The sequence below is a fragment of the Anopheles arabiensis genome, chromosome 2 (genome assembly GCF_016920715.1).
Source record: "Anopheles arabiensis isolate DONGOLA chromosome 2, AaraD3, whole genome shotgun sequence".
NCBI lineage: Eukaryota > Metazoa > Arthropoda > Insecta > Diptera > Culicidae > Anopheles > Anopheles arabiensis.
The window spans coordinates 4,658,846-4,685,161 of record NC_053517.1 but is presented as its reverse complement, the minus strand read 5'-3'; the positions used below and the strand labels follow the sequence as shown (position 1 = coordinate 4,685,161).

Here is a 26,316-nt window from a genome sequence, read left to right as displayed (position 1 = left end):
TGTGTGTCTGTCGGTGGTTCGTCGTTTGTCACAGCTAATGCGGTTCGTTTTTTCCCTCCCGCCCAATCCCAATCCCAATCGGCAGCTGATATACTTCGACCAAAAGACGTACCGACTGCCGGAAGCGATCGTGACGATGTACGCCGACCGTGTGCAGCATCTCGACCTGAGCCACAACAAATAACAAGCTGCTGGACAATAACTACCTCACGGACGAGATTATCTTTCCCGCACAGCTCAATAACGTGAAGCTGCTTTCACTGAACAATAATAAGGTAAGTGACGGCGGGGGTACTCGTAAAATTGCAAAAAAGCCCGATACGATAAGAATTGCTACAGCCCAGAACAGTTCACTATCATGCACACTCGCGGGGTGGCTCAAAGGCTATCATCGGAAGCGAGAGGAAATCATGTTTCGTCTGTACCGATAGGCAGCAGCAGCAGCATCATCACCATAATGCACACATCACTGCAGTCTGCAGGCTTGCTCGTTGCTTGCCTGCTTGCACCGAACACGTTCGTGTACTAAAACAAAGGTTTTCGATCATTGCAGTTCAAGAATTTGGATCTCCTGCTCACCAAACTGTCGCTCTGCTTTCCCGAGCTGGAGTATCTGAGCTTGCTGGGCAATCCTGCCTGCCCGTGCCATCTGCTCAACCTGAAGTACACGGAATACGATTATCAGAAATATAGGTAAGTTTGAGTAAGGGAAGAAGGAAGCATCGAACCCAATTTTCACGGGGCTTGTCACACTTGCGCAGACTGTACATCATCCGACACCTTCCGAAGCTTCGCATCCTTGACGGCCAGCGGGTGAAAAAGATGGAGCGCGACTTTGTGCGCTGCCAGCTGGAGAACTACGGCGAGACGCTCGACAACGATCCGAACGCGGTGTCCGGTTCGGCCAAACAGCAGCAGCAGCAAACGAACGGCACCCGCAAGAGCAACACGCTGAAGCATCTCTACACGACCGTCAGCAGTGGGTTGGGATTGGGCCGGAAAAACCCGCCGGTGTACAGTCCGCTGCCCGAGACGTTGCGCGAGGTGGGCGATCATCGGGGCGCGTACGGCCGGTGCCGCTACCGGTACGTTGGGGCACAGTCCGAGGGCAACCGGTTTATACTCAACAATGACTTATGAGTAGCGTCCGCCAAGAGACACTCATATTTTTTATTCGCTGTATAATGTGTGTTTGTTTGTATGTGTGTAGTAGTTGTAGAACTAATTTTAAAAAGTAAGAGAAAAAAGCAAGATGGAAAGAAAGCGGGATGGAAGTGTATACTTATGCTCCATGCCGAAACATGCCGCGCTTATGAGTGTGTGTGTGGTTAGTTTTTGCCCACCCCGGTAAGCTCCTGGATGCTTTTGATCAGCAGCGCATTGTACTCCTTGTGATTGACCGGGGCCACACTGACGGCGGACGTTTTGTTGCGCGGCTGCTCGCCAAAGTACTCCACCTTGGTGCGCAGCTTGAACACGAACGATTTGAAGCTGATCGAGGTGAACAACTTTTCCGCCTCCTCCTTCTGGTACTCTAGGCTGCTGCCGATCTCTTGCGACGATTTGCCCAGCATCTCTTCGGCCAGCTCCGTAAACACCGTCACCCAGCGGTTCGACGTCCAATCGCCAATGAGCATCTGTAAAGGAAAGGGGCAGTTATTGAATCTGGCTCGATCGAGCGCCACTCCCTTCGCACACTTACATTCACCAGCAGCCGGTACTTGAAGTTGGGAAACTCGGCATTACACTTCTCGCAGCGAAACTGGCCATTCTCCTGATCGATCACCTTCTTGTTGCAGTCCGCCTGCGGGCACGCCTTGTACACCGCGTTTGCCGACTTGATCGTGTGTATCATTGCCTTCACCTGGAAGTAGTCGGGTTTGTCGCCGGCGCCCAGGTTCTTATCCTTCGCCTCCTGGAACGACAGCCACTCGGTGCTGACTCCGGCGGCACCACCGGTGCGGGCCGACACGCTACTAACCGACGCCTCGCTGCCACCGTTCTCGAACCAACCGCGCACCTTGTGTGCCATCTCCAGGTCCGGATTGAGCTTCATCACACTGCCACCGATCAGGCCGAGCGACTTACCGCCACCGAACTCGGACACCCGCGCTCCCTTCAGCAGCACGACCGGGTGCGTGGTGGCGGGGAAATTCTGTGCATCGTCACCCCACAGCGTCAGCTGCACCGATGCGTTGCTCGAATCGACGAGCGTAATTTCGCGCTTGCGCAACTCCCGGCCGGACGTTTTCGCCGTAAACTGGACCACATCGCTCGCGTCCTTGCACATGCCAATCACGTCGACCATCGCGTTCGGTTCCATGTTGGCGATCTGCGAGATCGGCACAAAGTTGTACTGTATCTCGGGCATCGAACCGTCCGCATCCTTGCACTCCTGCACGATCGTGTCGTTCGTCATCGTCATCTCGTAGTCGTTCTTCAGGCTGGTGTACTGCTTGTTGGCCGGCTTGAGCTGGCACTTCGAGATGAAGTACACCTTGTCGACCTCGATCATGTCGTAGTACCGGTCGCACTGCTCCTTGAACGCGGTGATGCGAATCTCGCCCGACTCGTCCATCACGTCCATGCTGAACAGCTTGCCCTCGCCCTTCGCATTGCTCCACGTGCGGATGCCCGACTTGGACATCACCCGCGCCTTGATCACCCACTTGTTCTGGTACGGGCTGAGCGAGGAGATGGGATGGGTGAGCGAGTCGCCGATCGATTGCGTCGGACCGGCGGAACCGCCCGACAGGGACCGGTTGGCGCTGCCGTACGAAGCACCATTGCCCATGCTACTGCTGCCAGTGTCCATCGGGCGGGCCGGGGCCTGCGTGGTGGCCGGCTGGGACGGTGTGTCCGTCATCGGTTGCGGATCGCCAATCTTTTCCCCCACCAAGCTGCCCTCCTTCAGCACGGTCAGCTCGACGATGATCAGCACCCGCTTCTCGCCCTTCTCGTTCCGGTTCACGACCGAGGTGGTGTAGCGATCGATCCGGATGATGGTGTACTGTGGCAGCTTGTCCTGCTTCTGCAGATCGTTCAGCTGCGTGGCCAGCATGGCGAAACTGTACAGCGACTTACCGTCCGATATGAGCAGCCGGAAGCGCTCGGACTGTTCCCCGTTGCCGGCGATGCGCTTGGAGCCGAGAATCTGTACGACCGGGTTTTGCAGCTCGTTACCTTGCATGATTTCCTGCAGTTCGGGGGTGGGTTGAAACGCCGTGTAAATGAACGCCCATCTTCTATCAATCGTCCCAGTGCAGCTACACTTACCGCAAGGAAACCAACAGTCAGCCCGTGGGAACTCATTGTGTTTTAGGTGTGCGGGACGGTGTTTTTGATACGCTGCCGGTTTTCCTTCCTTAAACCACTATCCCAAAATACACTTCCACTGCACAGAGAGACGGAAAATGTGTGTTGAAACACCGAAAACGATTGTAAATACGAGGGAAAAGTTTTGCCACAAACAACAAAAACGCACAACCGATTGCTTTGTATACGGCGGCTGCAGGGAAATGATGAAGAAGGCGCCAAAACTTCCGCAACTGTCACTGACATGACGCGACATGAAAGTTCATGGAAAAACATAGCACCGCGCGCGCGCGCGCGCTCGCTCTCACGTAGCGGAACGTGCAAATTGAATACGAAAACCATATTTTATAATTTAATTTAGCTCAAAATCAATTGTTTTGCTCCGATAATTGGGCCTTTTTCTGTAAAACTTTTGTGCAATAGAATTTAATTCTTTTGTCATCCACGCGACCAGCTTACACACGCTTCTTCCCAACAAATCAAAACAAATGTCACGCGGTGACAGTTGAGCGATACCGTCGGGTGACCTTCAGCGGATCGAAAAGGTCGTCGTTGTGGATTACACAGTTTGCTCCTGTGCAGTGGCAGCATTTACCGTGCGGCTCGTATCCTGACGGTTTCCGACTTGTCCTTCGATTTCCAAACAGGTGAAAAATCTCGCTGCTAAGAAGAATGGCCGCAAAGTACCGCATTGTGATGGTTCGCCACGGCGAATCGGAGTGGAACCAGAAGAATCTGTTCTGCGGCTGGTTCGATGCTAACCTGAGCGACAAGGGTACGTATGGCAGCGATTCGCGGTCGCTCGTTTGTTGTGATGTAACTATGTAGTACGATTGCTGATGTGCGAACCATCCTCTCGTATAGGTAAGGAGGAAGCCCTGGCCGCCGGAAAGGCCGTGAAGGAGGCGGGCCTGAAGTTCGACATTGCCCACACGTCGCTGCTCACCCGTGCCCAGGTCACGCTGGACTCGATCCTGAAGGAGTCGGGCCAAACGAGCATCCCGATCCAGAAGACCTGGCGCCTGAACGAGCGCCACTACGGTGGCCTGACCGGGCTGAACAAGTCCGAAACGGCGGCCAAGTATGGCGAGGAGCAGGTGCTGATCTGGCGCCGCAGCTTCGATGTTCCCCCGCCCAACATGGAACCGGACCATGCCTACTACGATGCGATCGTCAAGGACGAGCGGTACAAGGACGACCCGAAACCGAACGAGTTCCCGATGGCCGAATCGCTGAAGCTGACGATCGCCCGCACCCTGCCGTACTGGAACGACGTTATCATTCCGCAGCTGAAGGAGGGCAAGAACATTATCATTGCCGCGCACGGCAACAGCCTGCGCGGTATCGTGAAGCATCTGGACCAGATGACGGATGAGGCGATCATGGGCCTGAACCTACCCACCGGCATCCCGTTCGTGTACGAGCTGGACGAGAACCTGAAGCCGGTCGTGTCGATGAAGTTCCTCGGCGATGAGGAGACGGTCCGCAAGGCGATCGAATCCGTCGCTAACCAGGGCAAGGCCAAGTAAGGCGGCAAACGGGGGGTCCATGGGGGGATACCCATGCCAAAACCCGGAAGTTGCTATTCGAATATGCCCCCCCCCCTTTATGTTTCCGTTTCCGTTTTTGTGTGATGCGTCCCTCGTTTAGAAGCTGTTGTTTGAGACAGGAAGTCAGTCAGTCTGCCAAGTCAGTAATTTATTTATAGCGTAGCGGAGTGCGGGGTAGAGAGCACCACTCTATTACACAAACTCTCTCTCACACACACAGAGCAGCTGCAGCAGCACAAGCGTGTGTTGGGCGCGTATCACGCTAGACCAGATTCCACGAATCGTAATCTTAATTGTATTGTTCAGGATAATTGTCACGAAATAAAGCTTAATTTGTTGACTGTCTGTAAAGCTGTAACGGTCTGGGCGGGGCTTTTTTCTCTCATTAGCGGGAAACAGATTGATATACACACGCTCGATTATTATAACATTTATTTTTTATTTTTAGTTTTCTTTCGTATATAGAGCAGTTACAAAGGTGGTTGATGTTTTCCTTTTATTTCTGTCCTTCCCTAACTATTCCTCTACGGCCTGTGTCTGCTCTCTCTGTCTCTCTCTTTCTCACCTGTGTTCCTTCCTTCCTTCCTAGTCCTGCGCTCCTATCTTCTCCACCGTTTTTTTGCTCCTCCTTCAACTCTCCTCCACTCAACCGATCCCTATTACTGCCCTTTTATCTTAAAAAAAACGCATCCTATCTGGCTCCCCATACAACAACTGCCTGCCTGCCTGCGACTGATCGGTTGTCGGAGTATGATGTGGTTTTGCAGTGTGACCAATCGTCCAAACACGTTCGGATTCCGGTTATCAATTCTACCGTACGCCCTCTCTTTTTCTTTGTGTGTCTCTTTCTCTCGCTCCCGGCATCATTGATTGTGGTCATTGGGTGTTTTCTTTTTTCTTTTCTTTTTTTGTTGCAGCCATTCTTCATCCGTGAGTGTGGTGGTGGATTGAGCTTATTTTAACGTATTTTCTTCTTCTTCTGTTCCTGTTTTAAGCTTTTTGTTCTGTTTCGTCCTCTTTTTCTTCTCAATCTTTCGTGGTGTTTTTTCTCGCAGACTTTCAGTCTGCCTTCAAACCTTCCAGCTAACCAAAAAACCGTTCAACGAAAACTGATAAACTAACTGCTCAAATGATGAATTCATCCCATCAGTGGTATGCCCTCTCCGTCGGTATTGCTTATTACAAGGATATTATCGTGTAGCTAGAGCGATGTGGCCGGGGCCGCTCCGAAACTCCGCGCAAGAGCTTCGTTACACCGGAAATCGAATGTCGAAATGTTTGCGAAATTAGGCGTGTAACATCGGTCCACGTTGGTACGCGACGACCACGTTGGTCACTGCACACCACCAGCGGGCTGTGGTTGCTTCGATTCCTTACAAGTTATACATATATAGCTTAGTGGCAGTCGAGCCATGCGGTGTTTCGGTAATGGCATAACGAGCTTATGTGTCCCTTTCTTACGACCGGCTACAAAGGCTGTGTCGTCGTTTGTGGAAAACGAATAATATATAGGATGCAAAAAGAAGCTACTACAAAAAAAAAAAAAAAATGGCGCAACGTCGTGATGGGCGGGATGGTTAAATTCATTTCGAACGGAGTCCTTAGCCTTCCTTTCCGGCCTTCTAGTAGCATCTAGTAGCCACCGACAGGGGAGCCCACGTGGAGCCCCCGTGCGTGGTGGGTTCGTAGTTTACGTTGGTAGTGGTTGTTACTTTACTGTTTGGTTTTAGTTTATACAATCAAGGGGAACATGAACTGTTGCTGCTCTTTGCGCTTTCTGTCCGCTTTCGGTTGTATGCAAAAAACGGGGGTTTATCGGGCATGTTTTTCTAATTGTATGAAAGACGAACGGCAAATGAGGTTGGGAAAACGGTGTCACTTTCCCACACTTTTGGGCTGGGCGGTGGATTTTTGAGAACAAACGGAACAACGAACCATATCGCTAATTGCGTCCTGCTATGTATGTATGTATGTGTGTGTACGTTTGCGAAGGGTTTTGAAGGATGCGTTCAGTTATGTTTATCCGAATTCTATCATTCTATCAATAACAATCCAACTATGTCTTAGTGCGATTGTAGATGTTCTCACAACTATTGCTTCAATTTTGTGTCTTACTACTACTACACTTAGAACACGGTTCAACACACAAGCGGTTGGTGCGGAGGAGGGCAAACTTAAGATAAATGCTTATTCCAAGAAAGGAAAAACAGCGGGTGAATTGAAAGAAACTGCTCTATTTCGAAAGGAGCTTTCGAGTGTTCTGATTACTTGAGTAAATGTTATAATATTGAGGAAAGAAATGAAAGGAAACAAAAAACCATTCAAAATATTGTAGTGTATGTGTGTGTGTGTACGTCAACTTTTTTTTGTGTGTAATAGATTCGGTTACATTTAAAAGTTTTATTTATGCACAATAAATGGAGCAATCTTAAAAATAATCTGCTATTTTACGAAAAAGGTATAAATTCCTGTGTCATCCGGGCATATTTTCTGTTTAAATGTGCTTTTGCTCGCGGATTCGTTTCTATAGCAACGTTACGCTAACTAAACGTTTGTTACGTCGGAGCTTCTGCGCGCGCGCGCACGGGTTTTCTGCGCACTAACCGGTTGACCTGACCTTGCTCACACACCGGAACAACTGTTGCTGAGCTAGTATATTCTTACATGAGAATGAAAATAAAGTGAAAACACAAAATCAACGGTCACGTAGGGCGCGTGGGGTGTTTTTTTCTCTTTTCTTTATCTAAAACATAAAAATCTCCCATTTCTGAGTGGAAGAGTAAGATGTAAAATTCAAACAATATAAATTATAACGGCAACATTTTGATCGTAGCTTTTCGCAAACTTGAGCGTCAGTATGTATGTAAGGGTCAGTAGTAACAATCGAGCCGGATTCATGTTATACGTTATATGTTGCTGTTACTCTTTGCCTGCAGCTGGTACAGTATTAGATGATGCTGGGTTTGAACCGTAAGAACTATATTAGTTATAGCAATGTGTAACATTCAATAATTAAATTCTAGCCGATTATATAGCGATGTAGTAAAAAGTACGAATTTAACACACACAAAAAATGGGCAATGTTTAAGCTTAGTGCTTTCGAGTCGTTCTCTACTTTGCATACAAAAAACGGGGTTTAGTTTTCGTCAATCTGCTGGAGCTGAATGATAGTTGATTATTTACTTATTTTGCTAAAACAAATCAAACAATAAAAAGTGTGGAAGGGAAATTTTCTAGCCCAGATTTAAGTGAAATATTCCGATTTGGGTCGATAGGAGTGAAACACTATTTTGTAACTTCATTGCCTTTTAGTTGTAACATAATGCAGAACCAGACCGAGCAACGAAAAAAAAAAATAGAAAAATTAAACAAAACAAAAAAGATAGGAAAAACTGTTACTACAAAACTGCGGAACGCAACAAATTGTCCGCCGTTTAAACGAAGCTATCACATTAAACAAATGTGTGAGTAATAGAACAAACTAATAACGATAGTAAAGAGCTAGTACACTAGAGTACAACAAAAAGGCCTGTGAGCGAGCGCATGTTTAGACGCAAAAACGAAACAAACAAACAAACGAAACGAAAAAGGAAATAAAGAAAACAATGTAGAAAAATCACACAACTCAACAGGTTTTTTTAAGCGTTTGAAAATTTCCCTTCCGTGTTTACGAATATCTATATACGAAGGATGTAGGAGCACTGCAGCACAACAGTCACGGTTACTGATGAACCCAAAATTAATGGATAAAACAGTTCTAACAAAAAAATATAAAATAAAATAAAATAAAAGAGACTATGTCCTTCTAAAGCATAATTAAATGATTGTGGGTGTGTCTTATGCATTATAATTGAACTCCATGTGTGTGTGTGTTTGTTGGATCTAGCTGAAATGATCGTGTCGAATTGATTTCAAAGTGTTCAAAGATGGTCCCCGGGCTCTATGTAGTGGTGTGGTTTGGTGTCCGAATAAACTGCCTTAACTGGATCAAATCTGTCCAACCTTAAGCTTAGCCAGCAACGTTAACCGTTAAAGGATTACCATACTAATAAAAGTAATAACATAAAATAAACATTCAATATATTGCATAATTTATCCTTTTGTTACTAATCTTTTTTCCTCCTCCGTTTTTCCTCCGTTTTTCCTCACTCCTACGCATAATTCCTAATAACCGTCCGTGCACTAGTCGTGGAGTATGATGTATGTGTAGATTACTGTGAAAGAGAATTTGACCTCGAGTGATGCATGCTATTTGAAAGTTCTGTTTCATCAACAACCGTTAGACCGCTTAAAGGTTAAAAGTTCTGCACTACCATAAGCTCTGAGGAAGGTTAAAAGTTTCTGCTCTTTCTATTTGTAATTGTTCGCAACGTTGCTTAAGGTTGTTGGTTGCTGTTTTTGGGGATTTTTAAAGGGCTTTTTCGTCTATATTTTAGCGATATTGTAAAGTGAGCATGACATCCCATGCATGTAGTACCGGAGATAGCGGATAACTATTGTTAAGGGTTAGAATGTTGGACCAAAATTCGTGTCCCTATGTCTGTTCTACGTAAGCTCTAGCCTAAACCGAACACAATTTGTTATCTGTATAATAATTTTGACCTACACGCGCACACGGACCTTCAGAAACTGGGCAGGGGCAGGTCCGTCCTTACCTACACTTCACCTCTCAACGGCGGAAGCCGCTATTTGTTTGTTTGTTTGTTTATATTTCAATCAGTCTTTACTCCCACTTTGCTTTTATAAGGCAGCTCGCAATTATTGGGCACCATCATCATAGAACATCTTCCGAGTCCGTCCGTTCCTAGCCCCACACGTATCCTTTTTTTCTCCCTTTGACAGCGACAGCGCCCCGTTTATCGACTAAGTGTAGCAGAGACGAAATAGAAATAAAAGCACTGCGTCTCGTCTCTTATCTTCTACCCAAGGGCACTACACACACAAACCTACAAGAGTGGGCCTGTGTTTTGCCGCCTGTTCTTTTCCTCCCTACGCTTATATCACTTTACAGATTCCTAACTCTAGATAACAGTATGCTTTATTCGAATTTTAATCTCTACTGCTACAGGATTTCGTTAAAGTAATTTGATTTTTGTTTGTTTGCATGCTGCAGAAGTTTCTCGCTTGTGGTGGAATTGAAATTGTTTGCTTAGAGTTTTGTTTCTCCGTCATTTTTGCGTGTTTTGAAGAATAATTTTGTTTCCAATAAGCTTCTGTGCACTGTGCAATAGTCGAAAAAACCACCAACGTTGTAAAAGCCGATAACTGAAATATTGCTTTAGCTAAGTAAGGTAGCGTCCGGATAAGAAGCATTGGCTGTTGTGACGGGCAGGGGCCACATACACATACTGTTATGGGGGCATACATTCGGCAGTTGCTATCAAGTAACGTAAACAACAAAATAAAAGTAAATGGTAATCAAACAAATTGTAGTATTAGGGTAGAAATAAACGGTATACGGTACCGTGTTTTATGCTCCTATTGTATGCACCTCTCGTGTTCGTGTGCTCACGGGTACCGTCAGTTCGTCTACATTGAGGATATTTAATTGTTTTTGTTCATATGCTGTTGACGTCACACTGTTGAATGGTTGCTATTTGTTGCTATTAATCGGTAAGGTATTTTTCGTTTGTTTTAAACTACCAATGTAAAGTACAATGCTAATTGTCGATAAGGTTCGATTGCGTTAGTTTCCGTTTGTCGCTGTTAATCCGTTCTCTCCGTTCTTATGCCCGCATCCGTTCGTTCGTTCGTAGCGTTAGCGTGTTCTGCGTTCTGCTATACTAGTTTTATTGTATGTAAATTGGTGGACTAAGCCAAAGAGTACAACTTCGTTTGATATAACAAAATGGGAAAGGAAAACAAAATGAATCTCGCCGTTCTCGCTGGGATTAGTGTCGCGCGTATAACTAACAGCCTGTGTTTAGCATTCTACATTCCAGCGGCAGCGGCAGTAGCAGCAGCAGCAGCAGCATTCCCGACGCTATGGGACATTCTAATGATGTTTGCCTGCTCATCCACAAACCCCCGAACCGTCTCCGTGTTCACGTGTGCTTACATACTCGTTATGCATTCTTTTAGTTACGTGTTGGCGTTTTGCGTGTGTGTTTGAGTGTTGATGTGTATTTATAATTATAATTTTAATGTTTCGTTTCACTTTGCGTGATTCATTTGTGTATTGCAAACATTGATTACTCCTATATCTCCTAACCTCCTCATCCTCCTCCTCTGCCATGCTTTCTCTCCTGCCATTCCTAACAAACATAAAAAAACACACAGAAATCAAAGTTGTAAGTTAATTCATCTGCCTGCCTCAGTTAATCCGTTGTTAAGCCTTTACGATGTGCTTCTTCGTTATCGTATTTGTTTAAAGTGTCGCTTTAATTATACCACTTGTTTTCTTTCCTTTGTTTTTGTTGATATATTGTCTTCGTGTATAGTTTTCATTCCCTTTTCGTCATTCTTTTCTCGCATTTTTTTCACTTTGCCTTTTGCACTTTTTTGCACTATGCTGCACTCGTCTATGAAGAGTATTTTACTGTTTTTTTAATCAAATGCTATCACTTTTATCCTTTTTACTTGTTTCCTTTTTTTGCGCCATAATTTTTATCGTTTATTCAAAATGTGCTTTCGCCAAAAAGAAAAAAAAACGGTTATCATGGCCTTCGAATACAATTTTGCTTCTAATGATTCTAATGAACACGGGATTGTTTTTTAGTTTTCTTCTTCGTTTAATATTTTTATACCGCGCTTGGCAAAACCTCACAGTGTCAGGGTTTGACGGGTGGCAACAGTTACCGAAAACATATAACGAAAGAGTAATACGTGAGTTCGCGAAGCCAAAGGTTTTGTTTAAATTTAGTTGGCCAATTAAGCACCCAGTACAGAATAACGTTTTTTCTCTTCTCCCTTCTCTCCCTCTCTGTCTCTTTTTCTCTTTCCCTCATCCAAATAATACTTGCTCTCCCGTAAAGGAAGCATTACCAATTGAATCACTTTTAAATTGTTAATTTCAATTCTTCTTAATAAATTTGAACACTAATTTTGCTTTCTTGATTCACTTTGCTTTCTGTTTGTTTGTTTTTTTTTTGTCTACACACTTTTTAGTCCTGCTTTTTTTTTAACTTTGCATTACGTTTAAACTTATACAACCAAAAATAAGCCTAGAATCAACTTTTTATACCCTTTCACTATGGGTTTTTTTAGCATATTATTTTACATTATTTACCGTGACTGGTTTTTGCCGAGGGGGTTTTCCCTTTCTCCTCCTGGGTTTTCTTCTTCGTAACTAAATTTCTTCATATTTTTTCCGAATATATCACACACCACAGATTTAAGGTCAGTTTCACTTTATACTTTTTATACCGATTGGCCTGAATTGTACACATAAATATTCTTCTGGAAAGAACAAAACACGATTTTAAAACAAAAAACTTGAGGTGTTGTCTATTTCAAATCGTCAACGATTTCGCACACCGTATATTTCGCAATCGGATAACTTTGCTCTCCCTCTCTCTCTCTCTATCGCTCCTTATTTGATTCGTTTTTTAAGCATTCGCTCTCTCTCTCTATATATACACTTGTCTCAATACGCAAGAAAATGTTTTGCGCTTTGTTTTGTCTCGAAAAATTAAATTGGAGGAACAAGAACAATACAAAACAAATCCAACATAACTCAAAATAAACTTTTTTCTCTTTTCACGATTTTTACTAACGAAACATTATTAAAAAAAAAACTTTCACGAATCGAATGCTCGACCTTCACTTACTATCACGATTAGAGTTTTGCGTTTTGCTTTTCAATTTTTTTTCTCTTTCTTGTGTGTATAAATGTGCTCCTGACAGAATGACTGTGTTTTCCGACGTTATTTTCTCCCGTTTACCACACATCTCTTTCTCTCTCTCTCTCTCTCTCTCTCTCTCTCTCTCTCTCTGTCCTCTGATGTTGCATTTCTCCTAGGTTTGGGATTTCTTTTTTTGTTTTGTTTCTTCATTTTCTGCCAGCTTCCTTTTGTTGTCCAAAAAAATAGTAGCGCCGAAATTAAAAATGAAAATAATCAAGAACATAATCTTAATCACGCTTATTTAACCATTCCTTTACACTGGCTGCAACGCCGTCATCTCGTTTACATTGTGACGGTTCCCTCCCGTTTTCTCTGCCCACCGGGCCCTTTTCTTCTCCTCTTACACACAAGCAATTAGAAATTATTGGTAATCAAGCCCCTGGAGCAACTCTTCCGCGTTGGTTTTATGTTTTGCGCCCGACATCTACATAAACTACATCCTTGCCTTTATCGATTTTGTAAAACGGTGGAGATCTCGATTTTTTTTGTTTTGTTTCCTTGCATTATCATACTTGTTTGAATTGCTACGCACGCGTTTCGTGCCAGTGTTTTTTTGCTGGGCTCGCGTATCCTCTAACTATACCCTATCTCAGCGTGGAGTAAATATGTATTATTTGATGATAGAAAACTTTAAGTGAAAATTACGATGGCGGTGTGCGAGAGGGGAACGACGACTTTGACGAAAATCATGAACTAATCGACCCCCGGTTTGATGATTGCGTTCCTTCCCCCTTTTTTTTGCAATGCTGCACACAATAACCCCTGGTACCTGCTGCTTCATCTGCTACACAACGTTTTTTTGTCCCTGTCTTCATGTTTTAGTAAAATTTTAAATTTTAGCACAGATTTTATTCCTTTAGAACGTTCATTTCTCTCTCTCGCTCTCTTCGCGCTTTTTTTACTCATCTCACTGAAGTTTGAAGATTTTTTTTGCGAATGAGTTCTATTCTAATATACGATTTTCAATGTGCTCGAACGAATTTCGTTAAGTTTGAGAATAATTGTCATTAGAATAATGCCACAAATAAAATCAGTCGGTTTTTGCTTAATTTTGTAATGTACTCCCTTTTTTTATCTTCCCTTTCTTCCGGCTTCTGGCACAACAGTCTTCCACAATTGGTGGTGCCCCAGTTTATCGCCAATCGCCAGTTGCTTTGTTTGCCTAAAGTTATTTGTATACCACAAGTCCCTGCTCCTATTCTCCTGTCTCTAGCTCGGTTTAAGCGGTTCATCCTCTCCACGCTGTCACTTCTTCTCCGAATGTTTAACAAAGTTTTTAACGTTTCGAGTAAGCCGTGCTTTGTCGATCAATCAAGACCGAGCGAAAGAGTTGAATTTGGTGTCGGGCACATAATGAACACACTTCAAACGCGCCGCCTCCCGAAATACGTTTTATGCCAAACGCATCACCGCCTTTGTTTTCGTCGAACATCTGTGTTTATTGCTGTGTCAGTAGGCGCCTTTACCGTAGCTTAATGTTGGTGGGGTGGGTATGAGTTGTTGATTGGGGAAGAAGGGGGAGAGGAGTGGGGGGGGTTATGTTGTGGGGGGTTGGGTATGTTTGTGTGTGTGTGTATAGTTTGCTTAGCTCCACGCCGAGTAGGTGTCGGTATACCATTGCTCTCCACCGTTTGCTCCTAGTGGCTGCTGGGGCAATGGTTGGCTGCCCCAGCTGTTACCAAAATTTGCTAATGCTCCATAGCGTCGTTTGATGTCCCCTTGATTGTGAGGACCTCCTTCGAATTTGCGTTTACCGATTGCTGCTCGATCGCGCACCGGCGGCGGCATGAGGGCAACAGTAGTGTCCGCGCGAGAAACGCAGGGTTGGGAGGGAAATGGGAAGAAATAAAACACATGATTAGTATAATGTAGATAAATGCTTGCAAGTAAAGTCTGTGTCTATGGTCGATTGTTCTGCACTGACTCTGACCGCTGTCGAATCGTTAGATCGTTCTAGCTTCCTGTCCCTCAAAGGTTAATTGTCACTTTCTGCTTCGATCGTGCCGAACGAAAGCTACCAGGCGTCTCCATGGACGTCGGAGCGTAATGCGCCTAAAGGTAGATTATGCAGAAGCGCTGTACCGAACGAACAAAGCTACGATACACACGATTGATTGATATTACATCATTTCTTATGCTGAAACACACATTATATTACTACATATCGTTTGTTTCTATTTCTCTGATTAGTTCGATGATGTCATTCGATTTCGATTTTGATTGTTCCAACGAGATATCGTATACATTTTCTCTCTTCGTTATCGGATATCGTATATTTCTTTTGGTGTTTGGCTATCATCAATAAGCAAAAAAAAAAAAACAAGAAGAAATCATAAGCATGAAAAACAAACAAACTGAGTGACGTGCTTTGAGTCCACCATTTCCATAGTTGAGAGGTATATTTCGAGCAACACGCTTCACCAGATGTACTCATTTCCGATACCTTCTTTTTAGTCGACGTTTTGGCAACCCCATATGCTCTTTCTCTCTTTCAGTTTTCTCGGCAATATTTCCCTAGCTTTTTGGTTTTTCGTTCGTCTCCTCAGTGTATATGTACACTAATAAATTGGAGAATGATAGAGTGGAGGATTTCGACTACCCGTGTGATAGCTGCTCCCTATCAGTTTACGTTTGTTTGTTTGTTCGATTCCAATTGATAGTTTCGTATTCAGTTCGCCATAAAACGAGACATAAAATAATATTAAACATTAGATGTGCTTCAAAAAAGTGAAATACATTTGCAAATATAATTCACAACAACGGATACGGAGAGTATCTGTTTTTGCATGGAGTGCGTGTGGTTACAAATCCCCCAATTTTGCTGGTGATTTGAATAATTCCCAATATAACAGTAAGCTTCAAATAAAAAAAAAATGTTTCAAGCCACTCATTCATTACATTACTTAGCTAACTTACCTTGGAAAGTGAAAAAAGGAAATGAAAGAAGTAAACAGAACCTCACAAAATAGAAACTCAATCGAGCAAGAACTAGCCAAAACAGTTCAACTAAAAACTGAAAATAATTACTAAAACAGAATGTTTTGAGTCTGTAATGATCCTGTATCCGAATCTGACTAAAAAATAATTTACAGAATAAAAAAAACTGGTGGCAAAATGGCTAGCTTTTTAAAAAGAAAATATCGGTATCCTCGCATAAAAAAGAAAATGATCCCAAGGTGCTTTTCTTTTGCCAAAATCCGTTTTTGTCGTTATTTTGTCGTTTGGTATGCTTTGTTCTTATTGTTGTGCTTGCTTTTGGCTGCCTTCTCCAATGCAGTTCAACTCTCTCTCGCTCTCTCTCTCTCTTCGGCATTTTTTTGTGTGCATTAGTGCAAGTGGTGACGTAAAGAAAGCAGGTCTATTTTCTTGTCACTTTATTGTTGTCGATATATTTCATTGTACATAATACACATATTTCCATCGTTAACTAAAGGTACAAATGTTTGCTGCTTACGTTAAGAACCTGCCCTATACAATTATTATCTTGGTTAACACGTGGAACGCAAAGAATCGTGTACGTTTTGCGAGTAGAGTAGAAAGAAAAACACACAAATAAAAACCATGTCGGATCGATATCTCACTTGCAACATAAATCTCCGAACGCTTGATTCTCGCGCGGTTAATAATAATTTTATCGTTTTATCTCGTTACATCGTTAGCTGTCGAATCGATTAGTATTGATAGTGCCGCATCTCACATTGCTTAGCGGTTATGTTGTTATGTGTGTGTTCTGTTGATAGAGGTTGTTTATTCCTATTGTGACAGTATCATGAATCATATTCTAGTCGGTAAACTATTGTTGTTTATTATTTCTTTGCTTTTGAAAGAACATCTTTTGAAAATGAGAAGTGTATGTTACTTGTTTTGTATAGGTACGCTACTATATTATTGATCTGAAGTTTTTGTAATCTAGTTTCGGTTCGATCTCCTGTCGCCAAGCTAGCGCAGATATCACATCGGTCGCAATTGTAACTTTGAATATCAGCGATGAGTTTCTAGGATGGGATCGATAGTGTAATGCCTATTCCCCATAGGTAATGGTTGGTGTTATTAGTAGTGAGAAAAGCGATTGTGTCATGTATGCAGCATAAAGTTTAGACGGGAAGGTCGGAAAAAAGGTCGGAAAGAAAGCATTGTAAAAATACGCACAAATATCGATTAGAGTTGTTATTCACGTTAGTTTTCTTTCTCCCCAAATGCGCATGAAAGGCATAACTTTAAACTATCGAACAGTTATGTGTTAGGTGGAATGAGTTGAACAAAAATAGCATGGCCTTAATTAACCCACCGTCTTGTCATAGGTACCAAGGTAGGTGTCGTAACAGCCGAGGGGTGTACGCTACCATGATTGACCACAAGTTGTTATAATGCGTTTTGATTCGATTGTTGAAATAGTTTTGTAAGTAGTGTATGGTAAAGAAAATTAATTTTGAGAAAAAAAACAGCAAGGGAAAAGTTGATCAAGCTTAAACAAAAACACGAAAACATTCATTTAGAAGAAAAAGGGTTTAGGTGCCAAGATGCCAAGAGCCGAAGACAAGAAGGGAGTCATAACTGATGCGTCAGCAGTTTTTTGTTGAGATAGCTGAATGAAATGTTGAAAGTATGAAATACATGAGAGTAGAAAAAAACCGTTAGGGGTAAAAACAAAGTTTGTGTTTTTTCCTCTCTTCAAATGACATTGGACATAAGGTGTAGCGAGAGATGTAACATTACATCAGCGATGCTTTTCGTACGCTGAACCATCTGATACTAGGGGGTCGGTAAATCACACGCTTCAATACACTGGATGCGAATATTTAGTACTAAACAGCAATGCCGTTCCGCTTTCCGTTACACTCAGGGTCGGCTACTGAGCGTGAAGAAGACCTATAAATACTAATCGATTCTATTGCTGTCCTGTCGCGTAACACATAACCATACTTTTTATCCTTTACAAACAAATGGAGAGTTTTCCGTGCTTAAATGTACGCTTAACAATCTTAACACAGACGACTTATCGATTAATTCATAACCACTTTTTCTTGTATTAATACGTGACATTGTTGCTTTTTTTTCTCTTACATTCTGCATAATCATGATTTAGTAACGCTAGTATACATTCTGATATACATATAAAGATCCTATATTCCGCGTGTTTCCTTTTTTTTTTGGTTTGGTATGCATTCATTACTCCGCAATGACGTAATACCCTACCGATTGCCGAAGAGAGAAAACTTACACATTCTATTGTGCTATTGACAGCATTCAAAATATATATTGTGAGGGAAATCCTACTCTTCACATGTTTACAACACACCTCCTTTCCTTTAAACCTGCCCTTCTGGGTCGACGCGTCGACGCGCAAACATTAATAGATAATATAAACGAAAGTTTAAACGTATGCAATGACATTCCAAAACATAAAGCGCGGTGAGTACACGTACACAATCTAGAATAACAATTGAATTTCGCTTACAAAAAAAAAAATAATGCAAATACAACAAGACTTAATAATAATAGGAGCTACCGCAAACTAATCAGAATGAAATAGAAACAAAACAATCGTAATATGCGCCGCTGTGTGAAAAGAAAACAAGGTCAAATTGAAGAAAAAAAAAACAACGAAAACGATTTTGTAAAAAAAACGATGCAAAACTGAAAATTTTGAAGGAACATAAAAAATAGGCACCCAAGAAGCTGCTACTATCTTTTTGCCATTGAAATCATCCACGTTAACGATGTGCGTGGAGAATAGGGACAACCTAAATCAGCGTGTACACCACAATACAGTGTACCACTCATACATTATGCTTTTGCATCGCCCCTAACTTTGTGCTAACATTTTCCCCACTGTTCGAGGCGTACTCTTCTAAAAAGTATATAAAATTGTATCTATTTATTATGATTAAGCGTGTATGATGATGCCCGGCAAACATGGCAATGCCAAGCGGCACGGGTACAAATCAAGAAGAAGGACACGGCTGCTTCACGGGAAGATATTACACACTGAATTGGCAGTAATCCTTATGAGTACGATCCTAAAACTACACAAAAATAGGACTAATTCTGATCTGCCTAAAAGCTCCCCGAGATCGATTGATCGTCTTGAGGTCCTGCAAACCGCATTGCTTAAACTTTTTCTAGCAGTCAGCAGCTTGCAACACAACCAGCGCGCGCCAGCCTGCCACTCGTACGCCGAAGGCGGCCGGACACGTCGTTAGGCAAGCGCAGTTGCGGGCGTCGTGTGTGTGCGTGTTTTTTTTGTCGTCGCTTGTTCACCGGGCGCGATAGGTTACAGGGTTCGTCGCTTAATTTACTATTGTATTTACTCTGGCGCAACGCCGACGCTGATTTCTTTATTGTTCATTTTTTTTTAATTTTAATTCTCATTACTGTGTGCGTGTGTCGGGGTTTGTTGCTTAAGACTGGGGCCGTCCTCACCTGGTATATTTGGTTTGACGCGCAGGGTGCCATACCCGCTGGGACGAGTTCGACCCAGCCCATGGGCCACCTCCCCCGCGATTTGTTCCTGAACCCCCGCGATGCCCACTGGCGGACCCGGTGGGACCGCCGGGCGGCTGCTGTTGCCAAGGTGCCCAGCGATTCGGCCAGGTGCCATGGTTCCACGTCCATGACCAACCTCCTGTCATAGGCGCATTGCGAACCGGCGACCGGTGTGCGATAATGGGGTTTTACAACGATTGATACAACGCGCGCAACGTACGGTACATTGGGTTAAGGGACCATGCATGTGTGGTTCAGTTCGATTCGGTTTTGTGTTGTCGGTTGGGTTGGTGTAGGTACATCCACGCGAAACATGGTAATTATGTCGGCATTGTTTGTTTTGCGATATCGTCGTTGGCGTGGTACACACACATCCGCAGTCGGACGAATATTTTGGCGATGATGTTGGGATTGAGTTATTGTTGTATGCGTTTTGTTTTACATGTTTTGGGAGGTATCCAGATGGCGATGAGGACGAATGCGTGGTTTGGAGAGAGTGTGTGTTGTTGCACACGCGATGTGGTTCGCACAGTGTGTTGACCGTTGGCGGGGCGAAGTGTTTTGTGTTCAACACGAAGATCGGTTGGTTTTTGTACGTTTTGGATGTCATTCAGTAAAGCGTCATTTCAACGCAAGAATCACACCATCATATGTTCAGTAGCAATACGTCAAACGTAATACAATACGCACAAGAAATATGCGCACACACGCGATTGCACGAGTCAGAAATGATACAATTGTTCGCAGTTACATGGAATTCGATTGTATCGTTGTCACAGTTTTTTACATATTTATATGTGTTTGTGTGTGTGCACGCGCGTAATAGCAGGACGATTTGAAAGTTTGGGGAGGGCATTTAACATAAAAGAAAAGAGAACGAAAAAGAAAAAAAGCAAAAACGCGTTAGATATATAAAAAAATAAACGATACAGAAATCAACAGACTTAAATAATTGCCTTAGCAGGCGCACCCTGCATTGGGATCTTTGTTTTGGGGAACAGCTGGTTCTGTGTATAGCGCTACCTGTCTTTTCACTGTCTTTCGAAACTGTTTGAAGCCACCGAAAATCCTTAGCTTTGTACAACACACAAGTGTGGCAACAATCCTCAACTGTTAATTTCTGAAGAGAATATATTTTTTTCTAAACATAAATTTACTCAAAGTCCAACTTCTTTGTGAGACCGAAACTGTGATTGATTTTTGTGTTGTTTTGCAAAGCAATTACTATTTTGTAGAAAAAAAGCTTATTGTTAGTGGTATTAATAATGGTGCCAAAGAATTGATTAATTTTTCTGTTTTGTCTTTGTTCATCAAAGCGAAAACATCAAAGAGACAGAATAATTTAACAAAGATATTAAAGAAAATGGAAAACATTAGTGTTAGTTTGGACAAATGTATCAATATACCCTTAAGAGAAGTTATATGAAATGAGAGGGATAAAATAGCAAAGTTACTCAAAACACTAAGAAGCGTATAAGTTGGCATGAAGAAACTAAAAAGCAAATTAACAACTAAAAGCGCGAAAAAGCGGAAGATGTAAACTAAGAGCGTAACTAAAAAGCGTTCAAAACAGTGGACTGCGATAGATTAGGCTTCTACGGCCTCGTATTACTAGAGTATGCCTTCGAATGTTTACTCTTATGTGTATGGCTGCTTCAACACGAAAAAGGGCCATCGAAAAGAAAAAAAAACAGAATAAATCTGTGAGTATTGCATGAATGATTGTTTCTTCCTGCTTGTCGTCAACGACCAACAACGTTCGAGTGGAAAACCCCCGTAGCAAAATGGCTACAGGTTCTACACACCCACCAACTCTCTCTCCACGGCGAACAGTAGGTAGATTGGTGATTTCGTTTATACATATCCACCGCAAAACGGCGGCTAAGGCAAGTTTATCGACAATTGTAGCGGAGTGCGGCGTTGAGCGGGGCTCGTGATACGGACAGCATCCTCATACCCTTTCCTCCCTGGTTTTGCTCTGCTCTGGATAGTGGTGTGATGTGATGGTCGCATTCGAAACCGGGACAGCTGCAGCCAGCTGACTAGAACAGTTTGAGCCGGCGCCCGAGCGCACCCACCGTACTACTGTTACGTGCTCCCGCGGCGGCAACGGCTGCAGCGGCGGCAGCGGCACTGTGGTGATGATGGTGATGATGGTAGTTGTGACTGTGGTGACTGTGATGGTGTGACGTTGCGTGATGATGATGGTGATGGGCTCCGGTGCCGGACGAGAAGGCGGCGGCGGCGGCCGCAGCAGCAGCTGCCGCGGCTGCCGCCGCCGTTGCGCTCGACGCATAGTCGAGGTAGTACTCTCCTCCGCCATCACCGTAGCATCCACCGCCCCGGTAGTAGTCGTCGTAGTACGAGGCCGTCTCGTAATACCCGCCAGCACCCAAGCTCCGGTGCGCATAGTCCGCGGCGTACCCGTACGATTCGTACTCGTGCTCTGTCCGTCCGATGGTCCACGTTTTGGCCCGCAGGTATGTTAAGGTTTAGGTCCAGAAAGCCGAAAGAGTGTGTGTATATGTGTGTGTGTGCAGGTGTGGGTCGCATTTCGCCCATGGTTTATGTATGGAAAGCAAACCACCCACAGAGTGTGTCGGTCGAGTCCCATCCGTTTCCGTTGCCCGTTTCCGCCCAAAATGGTGATGAAGACACGCAGTGTGAGATGCATCATTGTTCGAGATCGTGAATGAGACGAGTGCAAACAAGCCCGAGCCCGTCGTTCGAGATTCGTCAATCCGTCGCACATGGGCGGACAGCGATGGAACAGATAAGTTAGCGCGCGGAGAGCCGTTTGAATATGGGACAGTGTGTCGGAAGAGTAGTAGCAGAGCAGTGCGCCACAAGTTTGCATGTGTAAAAAGGATGACAGAAATTAAGAGAACGGAAAAATAGAGAAACAGACAAAGATAGAGAGCAACTAACGGATGCGCAAGCGCTCGCGGCGCAAACGGGGATCGTGTACTCATCACAATGATAGGCATGAACGTAACGTTGATACGGTCGGATTGGGATCGATTGGAATTTCGGTAACCGGTATCGGTATCGGTCCTGTGTACAGAGGTTTGGTCATGATTTGGATGCTGCGGTCGCTGCTGCTCCCGGGCTGCCCTCAGCGTTACGTCCATACGCGACAATAGTACACGTGAAAAATGCGGCCTGTACTTTTCATAGCGAACATGTAAATTTTGCCCGAGGTTTGGTCCTAAAATGTAGATTTAGAATGCACAGTTTTCGCTTTTGATTCGTTTCTGTTTGTGGGTGACGTCGGTATGATGAAAATTTTGATGATTTTGAACAAATTTGGACAAAGTTTTAGTTTTACTTGCAGAGGGAAACCCGCACTAGAAAGAGTTGCACTAAACAAGCTACGAGGAGAGCTGTCGTCACAATTTCGAGAGGAATTACAATTGGTTGCGTATTGTTCTCTTCTCCCACCATTGATTTGCACTTATGGCATTAAGTTATGTTCGTATGTACGAGATACCAATGGTAAAACAATACGGTTTAAACAAAATGAAAAGTAACAACGAAATCGTGAACACGAAAAACTTAAACGAACGCATAAGTGGGAACCCCTACCATATATGGCTTGCAAGCGGCTAGCCATCAACTCGATCAACTACTTGCTCATCATCATCGTCTACATGGTGAAGTGATTTTGAGTGTACAAGAAAACTTACTTACCCAAGATATGGTACATGTTGGGAGGTTTTCTTGTAGCCTACTGTAAGAAGCCTTTCGCTCGGTTGTACATAAATGGCTCGCCATTAACTGGACGCGATGTGTTGTAAACATCAGCATGCAATTGCGCTTGCCTTAATACAACCAAACGATAAGGCTTCCGAGATTTCTACTGTGTATGTTTCAAAATGTATACAAAATTAAGGAAGAAAATCTACATCAACTCATGCAATACACACACATTACTGCTATATCTCGATTATAAAGCTCTACACTCAAGTCAGGTAGACTTGGCCCGCCAGATTAATGTCATGGTTTGATCAATGATAAAGAGGTGGAAGTGCAGTTTAGCGATGCATGTCAGAAGAGTAAATGGAACTATGCGCTGCGCTTCTCCCGGGAATGGTTGTTGGTCTGCCCTTTGTGGTGTGCATGAGCACTTGCTTTGGTTATCTTAAATTAAGTTTAGCCTATGATTGAGCGACTTTGTGAACATCTCCTGTTGCATGTATGCAGCTGACACTAACAAAATTGCGATAATCACAATGGCACAGAGTTCGGAAAAATCAGGGAAAAGCTAGGTACATTTGCGGGGTGAAGCCGGTTGCATCGAAACGTATTGAGCAGGCAAATTTTGATCGCGGCCTTTGGGATGTGCTACACGACGGCCCTCTACCGAAGAGCTTGCTACTTGTACGTTTGCTACAAGGGGATAGTAGTAGTGTATGGTGGGAAGAGCTGGACTAAGTTTACACAGGTTTTCGTTGACCATATCTTGACAACAGTATATTTACCTACGGTAACAACTACTTCTGTATGTTTGATTGCTCGTTTGGTTTGGTATGTATATAGAACAACTTACGCTTCTCATTGCAAAAGGTAATAATAAACAACAACAGTTTCTCGTTTAGATACTAGGTTTTCTGTTTGTTTCGTGTGAGTACAGGGTAAGAGGCACGGCTGTATACGATCGTAAAATCGATTTTTAAAAATCATGCACTATAGCGCACAACTGCAGTTTCCTTGCACACACAGTTGCATTACTATGGGGAAGGGGGGTTGTTATGCCAGAATGATGTTGGAATTAACTGATGTGAAAGTTGTCGGCGAATATTTATTTACTCAGTCTATTGGGTTTGACCTTTACTTTGCACGCCCCGACGGAGTATTCAACGCTTTATGCACGCGTTGCAAAAATAATAATCATCGCCGAACACTCACACGTTCACACAAACACACGCACGCAAGTATTTGAATCCAGTGGAAGCCACTAACGATGACGTGAGTGTATGTAAGTGGGTGAGTTGGGATGTGTAAAAAAGCCACAGTATGATAGGATCAACGAAACAACAAGTTCAATGCCAGAGAGAACTGAAGTTTGGTAGTGGTGGTGGTGTGTGTGAATGCTATTTATCGGTATTTAAATTTTGTACATGCAAACGGAGCCTGTTTCTCAGGAGCACACAGTTGAAGTCTCGAAAAAGAAATTACGCAAAACTGGATATAGGGCGAGGGAATGGGAGGAATCAATACTCCTTTCCGTAACTTTTTGTACAAACCCGCAACATGTATACGATTTTGGTAAATGTACACAACTCACAACTGGGACGGCGGTTCAAACACAAACTAAAACACAGGGCAATTAAAATGTACAAAAGAAAAGTTGGAAACTTAACAGAGAATTGAAAGGAAAAAGAAATACAACAAAAAGGAACGTAACAAAAACAAAAGATGTTCGGTTTTGTGATTTTGCTTTGCGTCACAACATAAAGAGTCTAAACGATGTAATTTGCGCTCAACAATGTTTGTGTTTTTGCTTGATATTCCTGATTACAAATTTTGGATTATTTTGCTCCAATTGTTGAATCTTTTCTTTTCCCGAATGTGTGAAAGTTTTTGGTAGAGATTTGGGCAGTAGAGAGAAAATACAAGAATAATTTTGAAATCGTTTTGATATGGTGTTTTGTACAATTTAGCTTTTTTCTCGTAGGTACCACTACTACCAATTACGATTGATAGTAAGCTCACACACTCATTGGCGTAGGTTCCTGTTTCTATCTCAAATTTTGCGTTCTGTCAATCAGGGAGGATGGATTTTGATTTGATTTAAGCTGCTGTTATCTCTGATCTAGCTTATCTAATTTTCCATTGAAATTCATTTCTCATTAGGATCCCCGTTTTAGGTATGTGTGTGTCTGTGTGGGAACTGGGGAGAGAGATTGATTAACGCGTAAAATCCTAATTCGTTCTCAATTCGTACTATATTCTGGACCAACTTTGCTTTTGATTTGCTGTTCGTTTACGTTTACGTTTACTAATTGGTTACAGAAAACGGATGCAATGTTCTATATATTCATGTCCAATGTAACGGTCAATTATTGATGATTGCACAATCATACATAGGAAGATTCAAACTACGAATGAGGGTACTTTCTTCAACGGTATACAATTGTATGGTCAACAGTACTGGCCAATATTGTACGGCACAAAAAAGTACAGATAGATTGGTGTATTTTGATTATGTGAAGAGAGACAGAGGATTTTGTTTTTTTTTGCATCCTCCTGAATATAGAAAATGGGGAGTTGGTTGTTCGGGGAATGTGTCACTTACCGTACTCGCCCCGGCCGCCCATTGGGCCGCCCCGCATCGGAGCCCGTGGACCTCCCGGTCCGCTCGGCACTCGCATCGGTGGCATTGCGCCCGGCATCATACCAGCATGCTGCGGCGACATACTGGGAAACGATGGAACCGTACTGGGGTGGGTAGATAAGAAGGATAAGAAACATCGACCGGATGGGTTAGTCAGAATGCCACATTGGTTGATCAGAAGGCGGAAGATGCTGATGTACTATTACTTACTTCACCAAACCTATTCTAGTTTGCAGAAACTGAGTCATGCGCCTTTCGCGGGCTCGTAGTATTTCTTCCTTTTTCTTTTTGTCGGACGGGGGCTTAGCTAGCGATACCTGGTGGATTTGGGGATGAAAGAACATTAGCAAGCCCTCCTTTTGCATTGGATGGTTGTCACAGTGCTACTTACTTCTATGTTGGATCCACCGACTTCTTTACCATCCAGATCCTTCATTGCTTTTACGGCATTGTCGCGATCCTCGAAGTGAACAAATGCGTAGTCTTTAATTTTCTTCACTCGCTCAACACGGCCGAACTGTTCGAAGCTTTCCTGTAGGAGATGATGAAGGGAATAAATAGCATTGTAGTTGATGAGACAGTGGCGGGAATTTCGGTAGCTGATAAATGCGGCGTAATCTTACCTTCAGTTTTTCTTCGCTCGTGTCTTGTGTTAGGTTTCGTACGTATAATACTTTGACCTTGCTCATCGTTTGTTCGTCCGGTTCCTCCTGTGGGTCTGCCCAGTCTACTATTATATCACAATTCCATACCTGAGGGAGGGAATGAAAAAACAACAATAAAG

General features: G+C 43.4%; 4 protein-coding genes across 19 annotated transcripts in view; 2 read left to right on the top strand and 2 right to left on the bottom strand.

Annotated features, from left to right (window-relative positions):
- The first annotated feature begins 37 nt into the window (after positions 1–37).
- LOC120896435 (leucine-rich melanocyte differentiation-associated protein-like) lies at positions 38–1,263 on the top strand. Its single transcript, XM_040300559.1, is given in 4 exon segments — positions 38–180; positions 182–275; positions 554–693; positions 762–1,263. Coding segments are annotated over 4 exon segments (756 nt in total). The 3' UTR covers positions 1,141–1,263.
- Positions 1,135–3,540, bottom strand: LOC120895961 (replication protein A 70 kDa DNA-binding subunit). The gene is made up of 3 exons (XM_040299721.1): positions 3,277–3,540; positions 1,703–3,196; positions 1,135–1,637 (listed from the first exon to the last, which is right to left on the bottom strand). The coding sequence occupies exons 1-3, from the start codon at positions 3,310–3,312 to the stop codon at positions 1,329–1,331; spliced, it is 1,839 nt and encodes a 612-aa protein (XP_040155655.1). The 5' UTR covers positions 3,313–3,540; the 3' UTR covers positions 1,135–1,328.
- Positions 3,541–3,864: 324 nt separating this feature from the next.
- On the top strand, positions 3,865–5,216 carry LOC120898300 (phosphoglycerate mutase 2-like). Its single transcript, XM_040303953.1, has 2 exons — positions 3,865–4,090; positions 4,180–5,216. Exons 1-2 carry the CDS (start codon positions 3,988–3,990, stop codon positions 4,842–4,844), a joined length of 768 nt encoding a protein of 255 aa, XP_040159887.1. The 5' UTR covers positions 3,865–3,987; the 3' UTR covers positions 4,845–5,216.
- A 131-nt stretch (positions 5,217–5,347) lies between these two features.
- LOC120898298 (heterogeneous nuclear ribonucleoprotein R) overlaps positions 5,348–26,316 on the bottom strand; it is a 53,935-nt gene continuing 32,966 nt past the window's right edge. For 5 of the 16 annotated variants that reach the window (XM_040303944.1, XM_040303945.1, XM_040303946.1 and 2 more), the window contains 5 exons: positions 26,156–26,284; positions 25,924–26,064; positions 25,743–25,849; positions 25,494–25,636; positions 19,341–21,641 (listed from right to left, as the gene is read on the bottom strand). In XM_040303944.1, coding sequence (XP_040159878.1) covers positions 21,238–21,641; positions 25,494–25,636; positions 25,743–25,849; positions 25,924–26,064; positions 26,156–26,284 — 924 coding nt within the window. In that variant the 3' untranslated portion in view covers positions 19,341–21,237. The other 11 variants (XM_040303940.1, XM_040303942.1, XM_040303943.1 and 8 more) reach the window with 8 other exon arrangements.

Bases quoted from the DNA above. Each gene is read 5' to 3' on its own strand.
- LOC120895961 (XM_040299721.1), bottom strand. From the start codon at position 3,312: ATGAGTTCCCACGGGCTGACTGTTGGTTTCCTTGCG. The intron at 3,197-3,276 runs GTAAGTGTAGCT...CCCGAACTGCAG, and splicing joins TGACTGTTGGTTTCCTTGCG to GAAATCATGCAAGGTAACGA. The intron at 1,638-1,702 runs GTAAGTGTGCGA...TTTCCTTTACAG, and splicing joins AGTACCGGCTGCTGGTGAAT to ATGCTCATTGGCGATTGGAC.
- LOC120898300 (XM_040303953.1), top strand. From the start codon at position 3,988: ATGGCCGCAAAGTACCGCATTGTGATGGTTCGCCACGGCGAATCGGAG. The intron at 4,091-4,179 runs GTACGTATGGCA...CCTCTCGTATAG, and splicing joins TGCTAACCTGAGCGACAAGG to GTAAGGAGGAAGCCCTGGCC.